The following is a 24,726-nucleotide window of genomic DNA, read 5'->3' on the forward strand; positions in this document are numbered from 1 at the left end:
CCTGCAGACTCCACCTGTGCCTACTGCTTCACAGCCAAATATCTGCAGCCAGAATCTGCAACAGCTTGACTCTACTTGCCACTGACATGGACAAAAACTTATATAATGTGACATAAAAGCCTACACTTGTAAGCTTGGTGCAACAAGAAAATAACTAGAGAATAACTGATTATGATTTTTAAGCTTTATGTCTCCCCATTTCTTTTACATGTTTGAAAATAAGCTTTAGTCTCACAGTTAAGGATTGTTAAATTTTATACATTATTTTCCAATCTCCTGTTTCCTTTTTTTTTTTTTTTTTTTTTTTTTTGTTCCTCCATCTCCTATTTTTTTTTTTCATTTTGAAGTATTAACCATATACCACCAAACCTTAAGGGTCACAAAAGTAATCCTGAATGTTCCTTCAGACAAGAAAGATAACCTTTATTTATCTAAAGTCTAACAATAATTGTATAGCAAGTTATGAGAAGTCCTTATTTTTCAAACCAAAGATTTTGTTCCTTTTGCTGGAAAAATTGAAAGGGAACCATTTCACTTGTGCTCCTGAGAATGCTGTTTTTCTTCAGATTAGTTCAATGGTCCAGATAATATATGAATAATAAAATCACTACTGTGCATGATATTTTAATTAGGGACTATATTACAACTCTTACTTTATAGTCCCAGGCAGCAAATATAATGCTCTGGATTTCTGCCTAGAATACTATTACCATTTGAAAATACTTTCTAGTAGATTCTAGAAGAACAGGAGGGTTGACTTTCCAAACAAAAGATGATGCTAAGCCTTTTTGACTAGTTAATATCCTACAAATCTATTTTTCACATATTTGTACAGCTAAGTTCTTCTGAAAATGTCAGGAAGAAATTAATCCTCACAACAAATGCAATCAAATTCAAGCTGTGCCATTTGGATACATATGCACCTCTCAAAGGTGCTATAGCACATACATGCAACTCATTCTGGCATGGCTACACTACCTTCAGAAATGCAGTATATCTTTTCCATAAAACCTGGGTCAAAATAAAAAGTGAGAAAATTAATCTCTGCATGTACATACTAAAAAACTGTGCAGCCCTTCTGAAAATGTGTTTATGGCACTTGCAAACATTGCTTCATTTTGTAAATTATTTAGTCAGCGACTTTGAGATTACTTCATTTTTCCAGATATTTAATGTCTTAAGGAACAATTGGATTATTCTCAATGTCACAGGTTTATTTCACCCATTTACCTTGTTTACCCACATTAAGCTAGTAACATAAATTAGAGTAAAGCATAATGACTGCCTTAGGCATACCATCTTGAAAAGCATTCAGTCTCAACCTGTAAACATCAATGGACTGACAATTCATCTCTTTCCTGGTAAATTTACTCCAGCAGCTAATCATGTTCCCTCTGACAAATTTGTTTGCCTGATGAGGATATGTACATGCCCAGTGCACCTATTATTGTGCCCTTCTCCACAACAATGAAGTCCTTTAATATGCTAAAGTTGCCCTGAATTCTATCAACTCTTACTTGTTTGCTTGTTTATTAAATTAAACAGCCAAGCTCACTCAGATTTTCACCAGGGGACTGGGGGGAGGTATTTTTTTACTATGTTGCTGCTTCAAGATTCTCATGCAGGCACTAGAAGCTACATTGCAGGAGGGTACTTGGAGACAGCATATAAGGACAGGATAAGTATTTAGGGATATTTCCATCCATTTCCATTCCTGGAGAAGAATGTATGTCCCCTCTTTTATTCAGTCACTGCTTATGAGAGGATTTTTATGCTTAAAGGTTTTAAGAACCTTTGCTAAAGACCTCATTAAAAGTATTTGAAATGGGCATGAGATCTTTGAGACTTGCCTCCTGTTGCCTTCTCCAGCAATGTGCCTCTCCAAACAGACCTTGAACAGCAATTCTCCCCATGTGGAGGCTCTCCTCCAAACCACCCTGTCTTCAACCACTCTCCTGCAAATGTGGGACTTTGTACAGCAAACAGTGTCTTCTCTCCTACACCAACAAAGGATTATCTAACCTATGCATGGAGCTGCTTGGGCTGGGGAAGCATCTTCAAGTAAAGAAAATTTCTCTTGATATATATAGAAGGTGAAAACACTGTGATAAATTACAATGGAATAAAAGATGAATTTGCACATGGTTAGAAATACTTATGTAGGTTACTAATGAAACTGCTGTCACCCAACACCAGTATGGCTATTAGAGAGCTGCTCAAAAACTTTCATAGAATATTCCATATTTGAACAAGGGTGCATTACAATGCATAAATGATCTTTATGAATAATGATTTAGAGCTAGCTTGATTATTTGGTTCCAACGTGGTTAAAATATAATTATTTCACTCACAGAAAGATTCCTATTGTGTTTCCCATAACTATGTGATACATTCTCAATGCCCTATTGTGGCATTTGCATGCAGAGTACTTCTAAATAGTAATTATTGGTATAATTCTCACACACAGCCTGTATGTGTATCACAGGCATGGGTGGATTCACTTGCTTGCTAGAAACTGAGGGGCGGAAAGGAAATAAAATCTCTTTTCAGTGTATTACAGACTGCAAGTGGCTCAGTGCAAAAAAGGAAAGAATATTTTTGATTACATGGCTGCAAAAGCTGTAACACTGCCCCTTATTTTGATGACTAGCCTACATTTTCTTCCATCCACTATAACTACTTATGAGGTGTAAAATATATGCCTGGGCTTGATTTTCTGAGTTGAAGCTGAGCTGACACTTAGTCTTCTGAGGAAGAAAATGCTTCATGGGACTCAAGCCAAATTAAACTCAGGAACAGGACTGCCTTTCTTTACAGATATCATAAGAGAAACTAATATGGCCTGAGATCTCACTGTCCTTTCAGCAGAGCTACTTTTGCAAGGTGGAAGTGTCTTCCAGCGGAGCCAGCTGAAGAAACACTAGCAGTGCAGCATTGGGAGAGGTGGCTGCAGCAGAGCCAGGCCTATGCTCCAGGGTCAGTCTGTCCCTGGCATGATGCAGAGCAGGAGGTGAGTTGGTAGCCAAGTCCCCTGCTTCTTCAGGAAGATACTTGCTGAGAAAAGATTAAATCAAATTATGCTCATTTTGTGATTATTGGCTCAACTGTGATTATTGGCTATGGCAGTTACTTAAAAAGTGAGGTGTCCTTGCCCATTATTTTTGAAACCTTTGAATTCTGATGCTTCCTGCCTTTGCTGTTTTCCTCTGAGCTACAAAATGCTCATTGTCACATACACACATAGTGCTGCATAATTAGACCCACACACTGCCCTGGTTCTATGAGTTGATTGAACTTCTGCTGCCACCAATGAGGGAGTATATAAGAAAGTCTCTAGACAGCAAGAATGTCCATGAGCATAAATCTGGTGCCAATATCACTGATCATGACATAGGAAAATTCTTCTCACCTGTTTCTGTCACTATTTCTTCTATTATATATATATCGCAATACAGGGCACGTATTTTTAAGCCTTGAAAATCTCAGAAAATATTTCCTCTTTTTACTGAAATTAATGAGGGTGTTCTGATATGCTCTTATGAAATCAGATGCAAACCAAGAGAGTCTATAACTATAATACCACCCCTCTTATAGCACTGTTGAGAAAAAGTTTTAAAACTTGAAATGAGAGAAAATGAAAAATACAGTCCTATAAAATTTGTACACACATATGACCCTATATGTACATACACACACTTTTTAATACGTACACTACTTAGAAGAGGATTGAATTATTACACTTAGAGTAAAGCAGAATTCAAAGAAAACAATGGCTTTGCTTCCGTTAATATAGTACGTTAAATCAGCAGACTGCCCAGCAAAAATCTTTTATTTAGGGAAGTTTTTCAGAAAACAACTGAAGGGCCACAAAATCAGAAAGGGTAAGGTAAGAAAAAAAACAATGGAAAATAAAAATAAATAAATAAACAAACAAAACCACAAACCCCCAAACCAGAATCAAAACTCTATAGTATACTAATTACATTTTGTCATCTTTATCCATATGAACTACCAGCTATTGAGGATGAGTATTTTCCTGCTTATGTATCTGGAAAACAGAACATGCTATTCCCTTTAATTTTGCAGATAAACAAAAGTCTCAAGCAGATCCTGACTTTTTAGAAAAGAGAGGAAACAAAATTATTTCCCAGAAGCAAATTTTAAATTTCTTAAAAACGTGATGCAATATATTAATTCTAACATCAATTTCTGTACCATCACTGTTGGGGAGGATGAAGCCAGAAAGCCCTATAAATATGATTGCTTCGATTCTGAGAATGTGAAACCTGTAAATGAGATAGAATTGAAAGTAAATTTTGATGTTTGAGACGTCCTAGCTACTGGATGTCTGGGAAAACAGTTACGTGACCAGCTGAAGGTCACCTGCAGCCAGACCCAGAGGTCAAATGGAATGTCCTGTCTCATCCCACACCTGTGACCCTCCCCTGACGTATCAGGTATCTGTAACCCCATTGGCCCAAGTCCTGTTCCAGCCCACCTTGAAGCCCCCCGATAAGGGGTCCCGAGGGGGCTGGACGCTCTCTTTGCCTGGCACCCTTCCCCGAGCACTTTCCTCTCTGGGAATTTCCTCTCCCTACCTCTCCCTTCCCCCACTTCCCTAGGCCTTGCCACAAGCTGTGCCTGGCAGCTCAGAGCAAGGCCTCATATCCTTTACAATAAACCTCATCCTCTAAAACCCAACTTCAGAGATCTCTCTTCTACATTCATCCACACCATCCTGGAGTCTACAGCAGAGAAGCAATTTCTACACCACCTCAGTGGTGGAGGAACTAAAGGCAGAAAGCAGGCAAGGCAGTCCCTAACTCAGGGGTGCATCTCTTTACTGTAATCTCTTTCACAGCTGAGGCATGGTCTGTCTACCTGATGATCACTTCAGATGAGTCTGCCTATCCCATACTGCTTCTTCAAGAAGAGACATAGGTGTGTGTGCACATATCCCATCAATGAAAGAACTGGAGGAAGACTCTGAACAGGCATCTCATGGATTATGAGCTGGCCATGTCTGGTTCCAACCCAGAGTACCAACAGTATCCTGGGCTGCATCAGAAGCAGCATGGCCAACAGTTACTTTTACCTTTACTCCCCTCTGATGACACCCCGCCTGGAGGGCTGCATTCAGATCTGCCTTCTTTGGCACACAAAAGACACAGACATATTGGAGCGGGTCATGGAAAGGATCAAATGGCTGGAGCACCTCTCTGATGAGGACAGGCTGAGACAGTTGGGTATGTTCAGCCTGGAGAAGGCTCTGGGAGAACACTAAGTGTGATCTTTCAGTACTTAAAAGGGGCTTATAGGAAGGATGGATGAGTGATAAGGATTCAGATTAGATATGAGGAAAAAGTCTTTTGCAAAAAGGATGGTGAAACATTGGGACAGATTGTCCAGAGAGGTGGTAGTTGGCCCATCCCTGGAAATAGTCAAAGTCAGTTTCAATGGGACCCAGAACAACCTAGTTCAGTTGAAGATGTTCTTGTTCTTACAGAGGGGTTGGATTCGATGACTTTTAAAGGTTCCTTTAAAATCCAAGCTGTTCTATGATTCCTTGATATGGTATTTTGTCACCAACTTTCTTTTTCACTGATATTTTGCTAAAGTATTAATTATTTGGCCTAGCTAGTGACAGCCTTTCAAAACAACTGTTCAGAAAAGTTTAGAGACCAATATCCTTCATAGAAGCATAACTTCCCTGTATTCATTGTGTTCTAAACCACATCTAAAATCAGGTTTGCTGTATTTCTTTCCAGGAGTCAATGGGTAACCATACTATCATCCAGAAATTGTATTATTCCATGTGAATTAAAAGGACAAGAGTTATTTTATTTTTGAGGTTGACAGTCCAAATAGATGTCTAGGATATAATACTTTTTATAATGTACAGTGATCATGAACAGATCCTTTTCTACCAGCCTGTGTGGATATTTACATAATAAATCTAAACAGAGCATATTCAAAGCACAAGGTGTAACAAAGAGTCAAGTGAAAATGGGTTTCCTCCCTGCACCATGAAACACAAAAATACACCTGGAGCTCATAAAAAACATAAAAAGTTAAATTCCATGGATTTATTTGTCCTTGATACAGGCTTGCCAAAATTGTTGGCATTTGGTCAGAATCAGAAACATCCATTTAGTCATGATGCAGGCTAGTGTTCCCAAAAGCACTGAGATAGCTTTACTGGCATCTCAGTATTTTGCTTTCCACTGTGCCCTTAGCCACTCAAAATGCTACAGGCTATCAGTTCTGATACTGCAAAATGTAAAAATGGGAAATAGGCCCACCTTCTAACCTCTCAGGCTGCAGTCAATGGACATTGGCTGAGCTGACATTTACATTTCCAGACCATCAACAACTCCCTATCCCCAGACAAACAGTCTTGTGAGAAAGATTTTTTAACACTAGAACAGGAAGCACAGAGTTTTGAGTAGAAGGCATTTTCTTCTCGTCCTGTTCTTCCCCTGGAAACTCTCTTTCTCTACTCAGTAACCACCAAGCAGACCCATACCCTACAAAGTAATGCCATTGTGCTGATGTCCCTGAATAAGCAAACAAAAGAATTCAAGATCTCACAGGTTAGAAAGAAAAAACTAGTCTCTAATGTATGCAAACTGCATCCCTCAATGCATATTTTTAGGTGTGTACTGATTAACTTGTCTCAGTGTTTAAAATTAAGTTGCCTTTAGGCAGCCAAGTCTCTTTCAAGAGCTACTGATGATGATATTATTGACCTTTGATATTGAAACTTTGTTAGTAACACCTGATTTATCCCAGTAAACAGCACTACCATTTCATCCTTAACCATGGACTGTAAAAGTTTACAGCTTTGAGGTTTTCATCTGTTTTGTTTTTCCAGAAGGTGCCAATAGAAGCAAACTACCCATCAAACTGATACAAATACAGATTGTCGAATGAGGGATGCATTACAATTTTACCTTTCTTTTTAAATGTATGTTTTCTAAAGGTAGATTTCTTAAAAATAAGTTATTTTAATTGGCTCTAGAAACAGACAAATAATTATTCCTCCTCCTGTCTTCTCTTCCCTTGAAAGGTTCACAGAATGTTGTGGTTTTTTCCAATAAAAAGCTCAGATTGTATCTGTCATTAAGATTTAATTGTGATACAACTTGTATTAATATAAGGATTGGTTTTATTCAGATGTAATAATTACAAAGACATCCATATTAAACTTAGTTCAACAATGGATACAGGCATGCCTAGGTTCCCCATGAGATAAACAACTGAATCTTGTGTTTTCTGGTTGAGGCAGTTCAGAAGGTCAATAAGCAGGATTTCTCTGTCATTTAGGAATATAGCATTTCCTACTCTTTGTTCAATTCACATTGTTGTAACTACTTCTGAGCAGGTGTTTAGAACACAAACCTTATAGACACTAAAGTAAGGAGATGTTTGGTTCTTGAAATGTGTGGTCTGGTTTACTTGCAATTGACAAGGCATTTTACAGGAACACATCTGACTTTTTACAAGTTCCAACAGTAGTAAACTTTATTCCTGCTGACAGCAGAAGTAATTGCTGTGTTCAGAATAAAATTGATTGGTTTAAAAGTTTAAGTCTGTTTTCTTGTTTCATGTTTTATGCTCTAAGGTTACATTTAAATCTTTTTCAGATAACCATTTTGTGAAAAACAGTTATTTGTATGTTACTGGGGTAAAAAAACACCTGAGTGAGCACCAAATCATTGCAAGGTAGGGGAAAGTAGGGTTTATTTGAACTGGAAATAAGTATTTAACTTCCTGATGTAGAAAATGGTATTTTCATAGAGAAACCTTCACTACTTTTTTTTTTTTTTTTTTTTTTTTCCCTTCAGTTTATAAGATAGGAAGAAAAAAATTGAGGCAAATAATATAAAAAAGCAAGAAATAAAACCACCATCATAACCATCTAGAGCAATCAGGTACTTTGTGTATTCTGATCCAAACATCTGTCCTCATGCCATGATTCCTGGGCCACATTTTGGAATAATATCAATAGTGGCAATTCAGCATACACAAGTCTGGAAAATATCATATGCAGAATGGGCACTTAACACTGCTGCAACCATTCTGCTTTGTGAGGAATGATCCAACATAAGATGCTCCAGCTACTAGCCGCCACTGCCAAGCCCCCCAACAGAACTTATTACCTCTGCAGCACTGCTGAGTCAGCAGTATTTTATTTGGGGTTTCATTTGAAAATGTTTGGGTCCCATAAAACTAGAACTTATGTCTCTTTATTACTGCAAGAAAAATTGCACCATCAATCTGTGCAACTGGGTGGCAGGTCAAGCAAGGGTGAGAGAAGAGCGCAGAATTGTGTACGACTGCAGTAAGACAGGGGAAGGCACCTTCATTTGGCTCACTTGGTGCTATTGGCTTCTTCCAGTAGATTTGCATCTCTCCTGTTTCCTTCTTCATGCTACCAGCTTTATCTGGGAGAAGTCACAAGATGCATGAAACGCATATCAATGCTATAGGATATTTTGGCCTTGTTATCAATTATTAAAGAAATCCATAATTTAAAATGTAAATGAGTCCATGAACAAAGATGCCTTGTCAACTGTAAGTAAACCATAAAACACATTGCATACCAATTCAGTGTTAACATTCCACTCGGACAGTAATTTCATCTGCTTTTGTAAGTTCTGAGATTTTCTGGCCCAATCACCTCCTGTGCACCTGAGTAAGCCATTTGACCTTTCTAGCACCTCAACAAATGAATGTCACTCACTTTTTTTCCACATGCTTTAAATGTTACATATGCCACAGACATATTACTTATGAAACAGTAATATTAGCACAAAACACAGGGTTCTGCTTTGTCTTAAATATTGCAAAATATAGTAATAATAAGTGAATAGTTAAGATATGCCCATGAGGCATCAGCTACAGTGTAGAGAGCTATTACACCCCTTTTGATTCAGTTTGTCACCACCTCAGCACACCATCACTGTCATTTGTTATTGCACCCCTCAGCCTTCCCTTCCAGCTTCAAATCTTTACATTCCACTTGGTTATTCTAAGACTGCACTGGCAAGCTCTGCATGTCTATTACAAAATAATAGCATTGTAGTCTGATGCAGCAGTGTACACCCAAAACCAAAATAAATTTTACTCAATATAATCTATAATTCTTGACATATCAAGGTGATAGGCTTCTGCACAGCTTCCCTAGTGCTCCCTCTTTGCTCTGCTCATCATGCTGCAATTTTCTGCCTACTAGGTACATTCATTGATTGATCAAGGCTTGAAAAAGTCCTCGTTCAATAGCATAGACAGGACCTCAGCAAAGGGTGCCTCCTGTTTTATGCCTGTCAGTAGTATGATGAAAATTCTATCATGGGACACAGAGACTACTCACAATCTCATAATTTTATCAGCAATAGTGCAAGTGGTCTTGCTAGACTAAGTAGATGACATATTTGCATGAACAATGAATGTTATTTACCTCATCTAAGATCATACTGAACTAAACAGGGAGCCTAACTAGAGAGAGGTCTCTTCTGAACAAACAGATCATTTTCCAGTCACATACTCACAAGTTAGTTGGGGGAGAAACAAAGGTATGAGATCAATTCTAAAAATACTAACTCACTCTCCTGAAAACAAGATATACTTACAGAAATTACAATGTCAGTGCCAGTATTGGGGAAACAGCATGCGCTAAATAACTTGTTAATCTCTGAAGAATTATATTCTTCTGACAGCTTTTTCAGGAAAATCTAATAAAACATTGATGAAATAGAAGAATAATTTTCTCTGCATGAAGATTAAGTGGGAACATGAGTCTATCCGATGGACAGTTTTTGCACTCATCTCATGTCTGCTCTACTGCAGGAATCATAGGGAATGGAACATAGAATATTTCTAAACTGATGCGTATCTGAAACAGTCAATGTCAGCTCGAGTCCTACAGGAAGTGACAGTCAATACCAGCTTGTTGCCAGCTGTTTCTGCAACAACCTATAAAGCTTGACACAGCTAGGTAGTCTTGTGCTAGGACTAAATCCTAACATTTCAGAAGAAATAAAAGGGAAGACAATTATTACCAAGCTGTATCAAAATGCATAATTATACACAAGCCTGTATGAGGGTATCTGTCAGAACCTATGTATCTTGATCCAAATTTTTGTGGGGTTTTTTTGTTTGTTTGTTTAGGTTTTTGTGGGGTTATTTGTGTTTTATTTTGTTGGGGGCTTTGGGGTTTTTTTTTTTGTTTTTTTTTTTTTTTTCTTTGTTTTGTGTGTGTGTGTGTGTGTGTGTGTGTGTGTGTGTGGTGGGTTTTTGTTTGTTTGGTTGGTTTTTGTTGTGGGGTTTTTTTTTTTCCCCCCTGGGTTTTGTTGTTGTTTTTTTTTTCCCCCTGGGTTTTGTTGTTTTTTTTTTTTCCCCTGAACTGTTCTAAACCTCAGAGAGGATTTTGTGTCACTTTGGACAAATGGATTTTTATAGTTTCTCTAAGTTTGTACTTACTCAGAGCTAATTTTCAAACTACTTATAGTAATAAATTATGCCATGAGTTGCAGCTTTAAGGCTAAGTAACCTTCTTGGAAAAACATTGATTCTTTTTGTAATGCATTCTGAAATTCCCTCTTCCATTTACTGTTTGAGGCATAGATTATTCAACCTCCTTCCACACACATATATTACACGGTGAATGGGATTTACAACAGCCAGCCTGCTCAGCAGGGTGACTCCTAAATTAGCTAAGACAAATTACAAAAAAAAAAAAAAAAAGGTGGAAAAAAAGCACAGGCTGAATTCTTATGTATCAGAATTTTCTGTACGGAATGCAATTCACATCCTTAAAATTTCTACCAGACTGTCATAACCATGCAATCACACTGAATACAGAAAACTGGCTCTATCTTCTCTTCAACATAGAAACCACCCCTCCAAGCTGAGTTACAGTCTCCTTTTATTATTTAAGATATATATAGTTTAAGCTAGTAGTGAAAAAAAAAAAGGCAATTTACCTCATTTGGCCATTTACCCAGTGAAAGCCATCGGGATCACTCTTGTGTCCTAAACCCAGGTTTGCAAATAAATCACCTTTGAGCACCCTCATTGGGGGTCCCCAGGAGAATTCAGTATAGCTGGGGGTTGGATATCAACAGCCCTGAAGCAGGATAAATCATAAAATACTTCTCTTAGTCCAAATGGCAAGCATATGCAAGCAAATGTGTTATCAGTGTGATCTGCCTAAGCAGCATGATCAGGGAAAACTGAAATGCTTCATGTCTTTTGACTAAAGTGGGGTCTTTGTGAATTCCTTTACAGGACAGTCTCTCTTGCACTGTAGGCACCTTCCCTGTAGCAGTTCCTAAGGGAAATAGTGAATGTTCCTGGAAAACAGAACTTGGAACTCTCATAGTGAACCTAGTAACTGCTTGACTACTTGCAAAGCTGCCTACAGCCAAACGATGTTTTTTGCCCAAGCCTCAAGTGCAATCAGGAAAAACAGTGGAGAGGGGGCTGCCCAGCCCTGACCCCATCAGCACAGAGCAGGCGGGCTGGATGTGTGGCAGCTAAGCACCTTTCTTTGTGAAGAAGCCTGTTGTGAGGTTGCTATCCGCGAGCACTGGGTTTTTGTTCTTTGTCACAGGAAGGAACTATGAGTTCAGGTTTAACACTGTTTCCAATATAAAGCTTTAAATTGAAGGAGACGTAAAACACAGATTCTGAGGTTTGATTCAACTAGCTCTCTTTCCCTTTGTTATAGGTAGCTCGTGAAGTTTTAGACTGCCTTTCAATCTTTGTCATCTGTTGATCTATACTCAGAAACTTACTAGCTTATAAAGGCAGCAAAGGTTATATTGATTCTTTACTTTCAGTTTTGTTTCACATATGCTGGAAATTTGTTAAATGGAAGAGTCTAAGTTGAGCAAACATGAAACCTTCCTCTAACACAGTTCATTTACTTGTCTTCAATCAGTTAAAGGGCAGAGCTTTACCGAGTCCTTTGTGCATGTGGACTAGCTTTAACAAAAAGTAATAAAATTTAATATTACTAATTAATTTCATTTGGAAAGAATGCTTTCTGTAATTTCAGTGGCTTACAGCATTACTTTCTCAACTACAGGTCCCAGTATACTTGGACAATTGCACTGCTTGTGTTCAACAGGAAGTGAGGAAGTTTTCCCCCTTTCTTGAATCCCACTCAAAATAACTAATAACCAATTTTGTGTAGAAGATGACCTACATAACTGAGAAGCTGAAGCATCATCAACCCCCATCTTCAAGAGTGAAAATAACAAAGATGCCTTTGTGGATCTGATCCAACAATCTGTACTCTGTCCACCCTGATAATTGTATAAAGAAAACTGCATTTTGAAAGAACAGGTTAAAATTAATTCAATTTTCACTTTATATGCTACCATTAAATGTACACTATTACCTAATACAAACTGGAAGGGATGTGATTTTTCAGTAGTGGCAGCCTCTGTTTGCTAACATAAATTGTTCAACAGTTGTAGGAGCAGGAAGGTACAACCTATGAATTCCAGACCATGCTGCCCACATGAACTGAAGAGAACTGCTAAAACAGAGATATATGGCTGAAGGCCAGATTTTTATGGCTGAGGCTTTCTACTTCTTATGACACCAACTTTTAGGCATATCACTGATGTGCTTCTGCTGATGTAACTGCAGTGATTCAACAAAGTACTGCTAATTTTAAACTGCAGAAAAAGATACTGTGTTCCCATTTATTACTTTTCAACTGCAAATACACCGAGTTTATATCACACAAACCTCCTCAATGTATTAGCTAGAGGTATAAAAAGGTAGGTACAGAAAGAACACTTTTTTTTATTAAAGTTGCTGAACAACAGAAGCTTGCTTTGATTTACTCTGTAAATCTGGCCTTGTGTGATTAGCTGCAGTAATACTGCTGAGAATAAAGCCTCACATTTTGTGTCTCTTACTGCTGTGGCTTAGCCAACCATCATTCCTTCCTGTGACAAGGAACAAAAACCCAGTGCCCAGGGATAGCAACCTCACAACACATTTCTTCACAAAGAAGGGTTTTGTTGTGGATCAAAGAGTTAACCTATAATATCTAAGAATTAGCAAAGGATCAGATGGCTTAGCAGATAAATGTGTCTTCCTTCTTGGACTAAGTAATTCTGGCTTTACAATGCATTATACATGGCTGCAGTCAAAAGTACAACAGGGTGTTAAGAACATTTCTGTAAGCTCTTTAAATGTACAAAGTGTTTCAAAATAAAGGAAACAGTACAACTTCTAAGCCATGTTCTCCAGGTTTCTTTTGAAGGAGAGAAGAAAATGACAGTTCTTTCTCTACCGGGAACTTCCATGTCAAAGTAGGAAAAGTGTCTATTCGTAACCCAGAGTGTCTTTTTATTATTATTATTTGAATTCTTATCTTTGTCCTTTGGAATGCTGTATCTTTAGAGGACATAGAAACAACTACATTAGATATGCATTTACAAAATTTATATAAAATACCTCAAGGTGAAATGATTTCACAGGAAATGTCTCTTGTGACATTTTTGCCATAACATTTTATGCAAAACAATCTTACTCCTGGCCTTATCAGGAAGATGGCAAAACAGTAGTAACCTCCAAAACATTAAGGAACATAGTACAAAATCATAGCTGGAACTCACAAATGTGTCTTCACATTACAGATTTATCTTTGAAAGGCTCTAGCATGAATACGTTGTCTTCAAATCTTACATTCAGACCTATAGAAGCAACCCAGCTTACAGTAGCATCACACACTAACCTCTCCCATTTCAGTAAGAAATGTGTTGCTAACTTTCATGTAAATCTCTTTCATCTATTTTTTTAAAAAAATTTTTTAAAAAATACAAAATGCAAAATACAGCGGCAGAGGAAAACACGGTATTTTTCCCGAAACCATGAAGAACAGGAAGACAAAGTGTTCTTTTTTCCCTTAAACCAAGCTTTCAGATTTTGATGTGTTTTCCATTTAAAGAGTGGTGAGGTTAGCAAAGTTGTAACGCACAATGTCAGAAAGCTCAGCCACAGGTTACACAGATTCTCTGCAGTGATAGTACAGGAATGATTTCTAAAGTGTATACTGAGAGCATTGCCATCGTCTTGACCTTTTTTCTATGTTTGCTGAACAACTATATCATATGCATAGAATTCCCTCCAGCTTCCTGAACTATGTCTAGTCTTCATACATTTTGAGAGATGGAGAGGAAGTCCCACAATAGGAACACAGAGAAAAGAAATTTGCATGTATATTACTTTAAAACCAACCATTTTAGCTTGACCTTCCATGAAGAATGGTTTAAAGGATGAATGCTTTGACTGTGAATGCAAAGGTTAATTGTCTTTATTGAGCCCTGCTAAAGGGACCCCAGTAAACCATGAAGGTTTCTTGGAGGGATGTACTAAAGAAGGATAGGAGAGAGGTTTTGCATTGAAAAGACAAATCACTTAATATCCACACTAAGATGCCCATGTCCCAAGCAGAAGACTTTAATAAATGAAACAGACTTTCATAAGAGGCTGTTGAGTATTATAGAGTACTACACTTCCCATTACAGAAGGACTGACTTTAAATAGAAATAAAACCACCTACCTAAACTCATCAAAAGTCCTCCCACACCACACCACACCAAGCACATTAACTTCTCTGACTCCTTCTTTTAAAACATAAATAAATAAAAAAATACAGAAATCCTCAGAGTATTAGTTCTCTTGTTAACTTAAATATCAAAGTGATTTACATGTTTAAGACCACAAAAGTATTCTTTGTTTCAATTTTTGTGGTTTCCTTGTTTGAATTTCTTTTACAAATTACATAAATCGTATTGGAAGACTATTGTCGCAAAAACCTCTTCGTGATCAGTTTCATGCAATGTTATGTCAGTAGTTTTATATCACCAGGAAATGTAAAACTGGAAACAGACTATAAATATTCTCTCATGAGCATAATAAAAACATCGGCTAATATTTACAACATGATTCAGAAATAAAGTGTTTAATTCTTTTGCATATTAGAAGTGGCAATTTCAAGACACTTAAGCACATGATTAATCAAACATCTTGGGATTGTAATGAAGAATTCTCACTGAACCAGTGCCTTCAAGTAATAAATGTATTCCACAATGTTTTTTAATCCATCATATTAATAATCTCACTGTTATCATACATTCAGTTACAAACCAACTTTCTTCCAGAGAAGTATCAGTGGTTTACACACTACAAGGAATATTATCTCGCTCTAAGACTGGACAAAAAATTGTGGTTGCTAAACAAACATAAAAGAAACAGTCATGATACATATTAGAGGAATTATATGTCAAATGAATGAGCAAATGTGAAGGACAAAATCTGTAATAATCTATCCAATGTCAATGCAAATCACAAGTCAACAGAGTCCAGCAAACACAAATGGCTACTAACTCTTTGCAAATGACATTCAGACAATTTCAAGAAATAACATGCCACAACATAGTTTTTAAATACACTAAATGCAAAGTAAGTTAATTTATCATCTTTTATGTACATATACAAACTACAGAGTCCTATAAAATGCGTAATACTCATATAACCACACAGTTTAATGTAGGTTCAAAATGTAGCTATAGACTTGCATATACATTAGGTAACAGAAAGCCCCTCACAACATTAAACCCAAGAATACAGTTCAACTATGACAGAATTATTTAGTTTGTGTACTACTCCTTTAAAACAAAAACCTCACCAGCTTGTGAGTTAAAAAGTCAGAGAAAAGTTCTTGTATGCATCTGAGAGAGATGAGACAGATCAAAGGAAAACCAGAACAGTTCAAAACCTCTGGAAAAACAGCCTCTGTTTTCCATACTGATTACTTTCTTCAGGGTTTCATGCATGGACTAGTAAGGGGACGCACACCTACCTTCATTAGCAGATGTTGCACACATGATACTTGTTGAGCTTTTCACAAAATCACCTTTCAAAATGTCCATTATCAACACAGAATTCATTACAATCAGCGCAATAACTAACAGAGATGTTGAATTTGTGTTTAATGCCTGATTTGAGGTGTATGGAAGCTTTATAGATAACATAGTATAAGTTTTCAGTGTCATTATTATTATTTTCTTTAGGGATTACACATTTGATTTTTATTAGTAGGGAGGTTGTCACTATTTTGGTTTTATGTTTACTGGCATATATTATCATAGCAGAAGAAAAACCCAGTATCAAGAGTGTCCAGCCTTTTTCGAAAATTCTTGGCAAGCTCTGCCTGCGACAAGCTGCTACCATATTTGACATTCTTGCCGTGAGCTCTCCATCAGTGTGGTGTGAGAGTCTGCTCACCCAGACATCTCAGGACCTTTGGTCGCCTGATATCTGTGTGCCCTGAATGTCTCTTTGGCCTGGCAAGGAGCTGTGTCGGCCCAGGGGAAAAGGAGTGGAGCACTTCACCCCTCCTGAAACTACCCAGAAACTGATGAAAGCTTTCACGGCTTTGAGCAATATGCTCAAATGGGCGATGCTATTTACTGTGCCTAATTACAGCAAGGTCACCAGCTGGGAGCTTCCTAGACCCCCCCCCCCCCAAAAGCTTTGCCCTCACCGTGAATTCCTGTTGTGGGGGGAGCGGCTGGACGGCTTGCACTGAGAGGAAACCCCAGATCGCTGGAGGGAGGTGTGGAGGAGCTGCTTCGCCGGGGGCTCGGCACGCCCGGCACTGCTGCCGGAGCTTCTCCCGGCCGGCGGGGCTGGCGGGGCTTGGCGGGGCTGCTCCCGGCCGGCGGGGCTGTCAGGGCTGGCGGGGCTTGGCGGGGCTGTTCCCGGCCGGCGGGGCTGTCAGGGCTGGCGGGGCTTGGCGGGGCTGTTCCCGGCCGGCGGGGCTGTCAGGGCTGGCGGGGCTTGGCGGGGCTGCTCCCGGCCGGCGGGGCTGTCAGGGCTGGCGGGGCTTGGCGGGGCTGTTCCCGGCCGGCGGGGCTGTCAGGGCTGGCGGGGCTTGGCGGGGCTGCTCCCGGCCGGCGGGGCTGGCGGGGCTTGGCGGGGCTGCTCCCGGCTGTCAGGGCTGGCGGGGCTTGGCGGGGCTGCTCCCGGCCGGCGGGGCTGGCGGGGCTTGGCGGGGCTGCTCCCGGCCGGCGGGGCTGTCAGGGCTGGCGGCGGGGCCGGCGGCGGGGCCCGCACCACCCTCTGCTGGCCGCAGGGGCCGGCTCGCGCTCCGGCGGCGTGCTGCCGGCGCCCGGGACCTCTGCCAGCGGCCACACATCAGTAAAACACCCGGGAAAGCCGGGAAGTGCAACGTGCCAAAGCGGCTGGTCCCAGAGAGCTGCCCAGACCCTAACAGCATCTAAAGAAATTGCTCCTTTGGAAGCTCTTCTCATCCTTATGAGCGGAAAAGGTAGGGAGGAGACGATGAAAGTGCCGATGCTTACTTCTCAGCTGCTGCTTTGCTCAAGGTCGCTCAGCCTGTACACGCTGCAACGAGAGTCCTGATTGCAGTGCAGATAACTACGGGATAACTAGAAACCCCCTGCTCTCCAGCCTAGGCTGGATGCCCTGCTCGCAGCGGGACGTGCCTCAGGCTCTACGGACTATTCATGCGAAGTGCTGCCCTCTTGTAGCATAAACATATTTTCTTTAAAGACCTTTAAAAACAATCCGGTACAGTAAAACTTCCAACACCATCCCCCCACACACACACACACCCCCCACCCCCCTTAATCGGAAAACTCGTCTCTTGCCTTTCCCGCACCAGCTGTCTCCCGTGAATCCTGCGCAGGCTGAGGCAGGAGGGAGAGGATTCCCCGGCAGCCCGGGCAAGCAGCGTTTGCGGCGGTGAAGCCCTGGAAGCGCTGTGAGGATCAGCCCCTCTCAAGCAAATTGTTTTATCTATCGTCTTTCCTCTCCTGCGCTTCCGTCACCTCAAATACTTAAACAGCGCTACAGTCCTGGGGTGCTTCTTCCTGGGGAGATCAGTAGGAGTTCCGAGCAAGACTAGGGAGTCCATATATTTATTCAGTACTTTCAGATCTGGTTTATAGGAAAAGGAAAGGAGCCCTCAGCAGCGCTTCAGCGCTCGCCAGTTTAACCTTTCCAGAGGCAAGCCCTTCTTGTCGGCGGGGCAGCCGGCGTCCTGAGAGGGTGTCCCGCGGATGGCCGTGCCTGAGGCGGCCGAGGAAGGCAATTTTCCCCAGCCTCTCTCATCGCTTCTCCGGCGCTACCTCCGCCGCCAGGGCGGCGCGGTGTGTGCGCGTCCCGCCCCTCCGGCCCGGCCGTCGCTGCACTCCGGCCCAGCGGCCCCGCTGAGCTCGCCCCATGCGCCCGCTCTCCCTCTGCTACCTTCCTGAGCCAGCCACCCTCTTTTGCCGCGTATGGATTGATAGAGAGATTTATGTTATTATCATTAGGATGATGATGATGAGATGATGATGATGATGATTGAGCCAAATTCCGCTCAGGACCGGCGGGGGGGAGTTGGCAGCAGGTGTAGGAAGGCTCTATCTTCGCAAAGGAGCATGCTCAACGCTCTCAGACATGCTCCTTCAGCGTGGAGGGAGCCGGAGCTGGGCCGGGGGGCGGGGGGGGAGCAGAATCTTCCCAGCTCGCACAGTCCTAATGCAAAGTTTGATTGTACCAGCGGCCCCCGGGCTGCGGCCCGGCATCCCACCGCCGCTGCCTCAGCTTCGCTCGGCTGCGGGAACCGGACGCCGCGCTGGGGGCGAGCTGTGAGGGAGGATGGAGGGGTGGAGAAGGGTTTCCCCGTCTCTCCCGGCGCAGAGGGAGGAGGAAGAAGAAGAAGAGGAGATGCCCAGGCCAGAATAGCTTCAGAGCCAACTTCTGCCGGGAGAGCCGCGAGTCGGTTGCCGCTTCCTCCCAGCTGTCGCCGGCTCTGCCCCCAGCGCTCATGCACAGCCGAGAGCACACGGGCAGTACCATCAGCACTCCCATCATCACCAGCACTATTATTATTAATACTATCATGACGATGCTGTTGCCGCGCAGGCAGAAGGGAAGCCGCCCTCCCGCGCTTCCCCCGCCGCGGGGCGGCTGAGCTCGGCTCCGCGCCCCCCGCCCGGGCTGCGGGAACCCCGCGCAGCGCCCCGCGCGGCCCCCGCCCCCGCGGCCGGCAGGGCAGGAGGGGATCCAGCCACAGCCACGGCACCCGGCGAGTCGCCTACCTTGAGCTCCTCCGTGTCCAGGTTTGCTGATCTGTCCATAGAGCGAAACTGAACGGAGCGCACTGGAAACTACGGAAGTTGTGCCAAAAAATAAAGAAGAACAAAGGGGGGGAAGGGAGGAGGGGGAAAATCTAGTCTCTCAGTTTCCAGCCTAAACTCAGCCTTGTCCTCCAAACCCCGGCAGCTCCCCTCAGTCTCATTCTCCGCGATCACGCCTCCACCGGTTAAAATGAATAAATAAATAAATAAAATATTTCACTTTTTTTAAAAAATAACTCCCTTAAGGATTAAAGCGACAGGTGATCCTTCCCTGGTGAAAGAGATTCGCGTCCTCTGGCAATGAAAGGAGACAGGAAAAAAAAAAAAAAAAACCCACTCAGTTTAAAGATTTTTTTTTTTCTTCTGCAATAAGCTCAGAAACCGGTGAATCTCTGTATCCCGAGAAAAAATCCTTCTTCTCTGTACAGCATCATGCAGCAAATTTCAAGCAAATATGTTCAAACTGAAGAGAACAGTCTATGATAAAAGCCTTTCTCCGTCACGCTACCAGAGTAGTCTGGTAGCTAATTTAGCACCCTGTGAGCGCAAGACATTAGCGATGAACAATTTCGCTGGCAAGATAACAAAATCCCCCAAGTCTTGCACAGGCTCAAAAATTGTTTTGCAGCTAAAGACAGTCTATCAGTAATAATAATAGTAATGTATATAAACACACACATATATATAATAAAAGTCTGTAGGTTATGGTCTTCTTTGAAGGTTATGCTGGAAGAGTTGGGAGGAAAACAGGAGGTGGATCTCTTGCAGAAGAGAAGGGAGAGAGAGGCAGAGATTTCCCTCTCCGTCCCTGTTTTACTGTCCTTCTCCGCCAGGTGACTGACTTCCCTCCTCTCGGCTCGCGCGAGGGGATTTCTCCAGCTCTGGAGCAGCAGCGTTTCCTCCCCGAGCAGCCCCGGCTCTCAGCGCCGCCCTCCCTCCTCCTCCCCCCGGCCGCTGCCGCACGATCCCAAAGGCTCCTCTCGCTGCTCCCCGGGGAATTGGAATAGCAGACACTGTGGGCAGTTTAAAAGCCAGTACTGCCTTGTATCTGTTTTGTAACTGCCTTGCATGACACTCATGTATCATTCAGTATAAAAATAATTCTATATTTATATCTGCAGGTGCGTCTAAATTAATAAGGTGGCATGGAACTTCTCAATCTTTGGCTTGTAGCGCACGGTTTTGTGCAGCTGTTGAGTGTGTCATTGATGGGCTGCAGCTGTGATCGAGCAGCCTTTCTGATGGCACGTGGATTAAGTCTGAGACTCGCTCAGGGTGTTACTTTTACTGATCCTTTTTTCCAAAGGATTCACCATCTTCTAGTTCTCAGATCACCCCAAAGAGAACCAAAATTAGGTTTAAAAATTCATATCCCTCCCCGCCAAGATTCTATCACCGTCCTTTTTCATAAATCTGTCACTTCCAGTTTTGGCGAAGATTTTTGTGATTTTTCGCTTCCTCTTATCAAGTCTTCTGGGGACCTTATTTATGAACTCCATTAATGGCATATTCAGAATTATCACTTTCTAGTACTATCCCTTGCTTTATACTCTGCTTTAAATAGGATTAATACTCCTGATAATTTGACTTAAGTAGACAGACCTAAGAGCTCAAAGTGTGAGCTTTGTTTCCAGTTCAATATAGATTTGCAGCTTCCACCACTCTGAGGTTAGTATAAGTGTAAGCCCTGGGTGATGGCTGGTGGTAGCTGTTTCTGAAGATTGGATATAGCCCTGATTTTCTGGACAACTACAGTTGCGAGGCAGATGCAGGTAGATGATATTTCTCCTCTTTGCACAGATTGTACATGACTTCCAGGTTCATTGTGAATGCATTGTTTATAAATTGAATGCAACTCTATAAAAGCAGAAGACCAAAGACCTGCAGCACCTTGATCTTCTGCTGACTTATTCCTACACTATGGAATTTTGTGGATCTGGCACTCCTCAATTTGTTTTGATATTGGCACAAAATCTGTTGCCATGTGATACATTTGAGAATCCTCTGCTGAATTTGGCTGACGTTGCTCAAGAGTTCAGGGAAGAGACAAGGAAAATTGACAGGACACTCATGTAAGCCTAACTTCCTTAGTAAACAAGACAAAAGAAATTGATTTTGACAGTCCCTTGAATCATCCTTTAAAATATGTTTCACTCCTCGTAGTTAATATAGCTTAACAAGTGACTTTAAAAGTTCGGGGTTGTTGTTGCTAAGGCAGGCACACCAGACTTGATTACCAAACTTGTAGTTGCTTCAGATATCTTAGTTTTTTTAATCTTGTGTATAATCTCTAAGGCATTTCTTTTCTCATGGCAGGTCTCTAATTTATGAGACAGGGCTGGCATTTTCATCTTCCTTATTCAAGCATGCCCCTGTCTTAGTTGTTGCACATGGTGTGGAATTACTATTTTCATTAAAGAATGTTTTCTGTTTCATTCAACACTCTTAACAACTGTGTTTGGTGTGTCAACACAAAATTTTGCAAACTTAATATGAGGGAAAACTGAAACCAAGCCAAAAGGCTATATCCAAAAAGGAACCAGAAAATCTTTAAGCAAATCAGAACCTGAGGTCTGAAAATGATGCCTGAACCTGGTTCAGATGAGTGTCTGGAAATAAAAAACTTGAAGAAAGCAGTAGTCTGCAAACTCACCAAGCAGTGACTTTGAACCCTTGATTCAGCAGGTCAACATGTGGTAAACCAGTGAGGGAATTATGCTATTTTTTGTAAACCAAACTACCTTAGCTACTATTTTGCTTCTGTTCCTGTATTCATCTGATATTTTTTGCAGTTTGGGGTTTTTTTCCCTGTTAATAAATCCCTGTGAAAATGTCATTCACTGCCTAGTCCTATATCTTTCCTGTCCCCCAGCCTTTCTGGTATGGAAGGCTTTCCTGGTAAGCATAATTAAATATTATAAATCCAATATAATAAAATATTGTGTTGTCCGAGTATAATTAAAGGGTGTATGGTGGGAGAATCCTTGAAGAATACACATCCTTAAAAACTGAGTGCTTAACTTTGAAGTACTAGACTTAGGTTAAGTTCAAGTGTAGGTTATTTTTTGGTGTTAGTCTTCTAGACTTTTTTTTTTTTTTTTTTCTTTTAATTAGGCTAGAAAGACTTGCTTTCTCCTGATTCATGTTGTACAGTTTTTAGTAGACCAGATTCTGAAATACGAGAGCAGGATAGAGAACGTATGGAGGACTTCACAATGGTAACTCAGATCAGAGCAGCATTTTACCCAGTAAAGAAAAGTTGCCTCCTGAACTTAAAAGAATTAAATTCTGCAGCCATTTAAGACTGCATGCAAACAACAGGGGAGCATATTTTCCTAAATATGCAAAAGCATTTTTATAATCATAAGGAACTATCAAGCTAATGTAGAGATTGCAGCCAACTCTCCCTGTGGTACATCCAAACACTGTCCAAACACTGAGCAAGTGCAGTTACTGTGCTGGGGGCAGTAAGAAGGTACAGCTTTTTAGCAAGGACTCATGTTTTTTTTTTAAACAGGCACAGTAGTTTCTGTACTAGATAGCTATCATGATTTCTTTCTCTTTCCAGAGATGGAGAGATGAGCGCCATGATGTCCCAAACAACATCGCACAGAGTGCTCTGTCTTTTCATCAGCACGTCTATCTCATCTTTGGGAGACACTTTTTCTCAAATAGAGGATTTTCCAAGACAGGGTCACCTAGTCATCTTGAGTAGGTTTGTCTTCTCTGGGTATGGATAACTTACTGGGTTCCTTTGCTCTCGGATAGCCCATGCAGGATGATAAACGCCACTACTTTGGAAAAGGCATGAATCATCTCTGGAAGTTTCCTTCTGACTGCCCCCGAGTTCCTCAGATGACTGAATCTGGGACCACATCCTCAGTAGCTTAATACAAATACAGTTGAACTAAAGACAGAGTTACACATAGCCATATGAAAAAAGAAGTTGTAAATCATGATGGAACCATGGAAAATTATGAAATCTATCATAGTGAAACCACAGGTATTAGCCTTTCACATTTCTCCTCCTTTTAAAACAGAGAGGACAATTTTCCTAATGTACTGTTTGTAAGAATGACAGGGTAATTCAAAACCTAATACAACTATTTTGATACATTTAATAGGTATTTTACATTTTAAAGTAGCCAAAATCCACCAAAACTCCTAAACCCACAAACACATCATTTCAGGCTAGGCATACAGATTCACATCAAATATGGGAACAGATGAGTAGTAATATAGTTCTTAAACATAATGACTAAATTTTTCCCGAGTAAGAAGGGAAATCTGTATACCTGAAAATGCTTTTTTATGCTATTCCACATCATATAACTTTTTTTTTTTTTTAAGTGAATGTCAGGCGAACACAGGTATGTGTATGTTACATTATAGTTCCCTCTCAGGAAGAGTTTTTGGAATAACATAAAACAATTGGGCTGAAGGTACCAAATTTGTCTTCCATGCTTCAGAATCCATCTCAAGCCAGAAGGAATAACTTTCTTTGGCCTAGCAAAGGCTACAGAGGGGCCTGTAAACCATTGCTATGCCCTGGGGCTTTTGAGAGGTAAGAATAAACAACTCTAACACTAAAAGAAGTAAAACAGAGCAGAGAACAAATTATTTTTTCCCATTAGCTGTTATGTTTAGCATTATCATGTGAGCAGATAAATATGTTGGTAACAAAAAAGTCTAAGACTCATCCCAGTCTTCCATTCACTGCAGAAATACTTTTATATTGAGAAAAAAATTGTATATTTAAAGATACATTGTGATTGATGGTCTGAGTTTGCATTGAATTGGAATTACTATGATCATGGATACAAATGAATATAGTGGCAGCATTATACAGTATGTTGCCCTATAACTTGAGGGTTATGTAACTTTTTAAAGGCCACCCTTCTTCATCATCCTAGAACACTTTACAGATCTTTGAAATGCATGAATGAAATCTGAAGGCAAATAGGAAAGATGGAAAAATAAAGGCAATATTTAGATTGAATTAATAACAAAAAAGCCTTAGGAGATGAAGTAGTTTGACTTGAATTAGACTGAGAAAGGCCAGGTTTTCCTTCCCAAAACATTTGTGCTTGCCTTTCTCACCATTCCACCCAATCAAATAACTCTTCCCCTTTTTCTTGATCCCTGTGCTGTTTCTTTCTCATTTTCCAAAGTCTCCACCACTAACTTCACATGTTAAATGAAGTTACATGTGAATTCTCCAGTATAAGGCTTTTTATGAGCTGATACAGGGGAACCTAACTTTTTAATATGACTATTTTAGATTATGTTCACTCTTAGGGGTTGGTATTCAAATGCTGTCTACCATACTTATAGTTCCCTGATGCATTAGAAATTGTACAGGAAATATAGTAGTTGGAACCATTCTTATAATGCCTAGTTTTCCAATTAAATTAACACAAAATAAGCAATATGATGTTCAGAGAAAATGTAAGATGATGACATTATTTTTTTTTTTTTTAACCAAGGACAAAAATGAGGTAATCTTTTTCATTAAAAGGTGCATTTTCTACCAAATTGCTCCAAG

General features: G+C 40.7%; 1 protein-coding gene across 5 annotated transcripts in view; it reads right to left on the reverse strand.

Moving 5' to 3' along the window:
* SGCZ (sarcoglycan zeta) overlaps window positions 1–19,908 on the reverse strand; it is a 421,463-nt gene extending 401,555 nt beyond the window's left edge. For 4 of the 5 annotated variants that reach the window (XM_040065419.2, XM_040065418.2, XM_040065425.1 and 1 more), the window contains exon 1: window positions 19,143–19,908. In XM_040065419.2, the coding sequence (XP_039921353.1) occupies window positions 19,143–19,181 (39 nt within the window). In that variant the 5' untranslated portion in view covers window positions 19,182–19,908. The remainder of the gene's footprint in view (window positions 1–19,142) is intronic. The other variant, XM_058420742.1, reaches the window with a different exon arrangement.
* Between the last annotated feature and the right edge of the window lie 4,818 nt (window positions 19,909–24,726).

This window comes from Hirundo rustica, chromosome 5 (assembly GCF_015227805.2).
Source record: "Hirundo rustica isolate bHirRus1 chromosome 5, bHirRus1.pri.v3, whole genome shotgun sequence".
Classification (NCBI taxonomy): domain Eukaryota; kingdom Metazoa; phylum Chordata; class Aves; order Passeriformes; family Hirundinidae; genus Hirundo; species Hirundo rustica.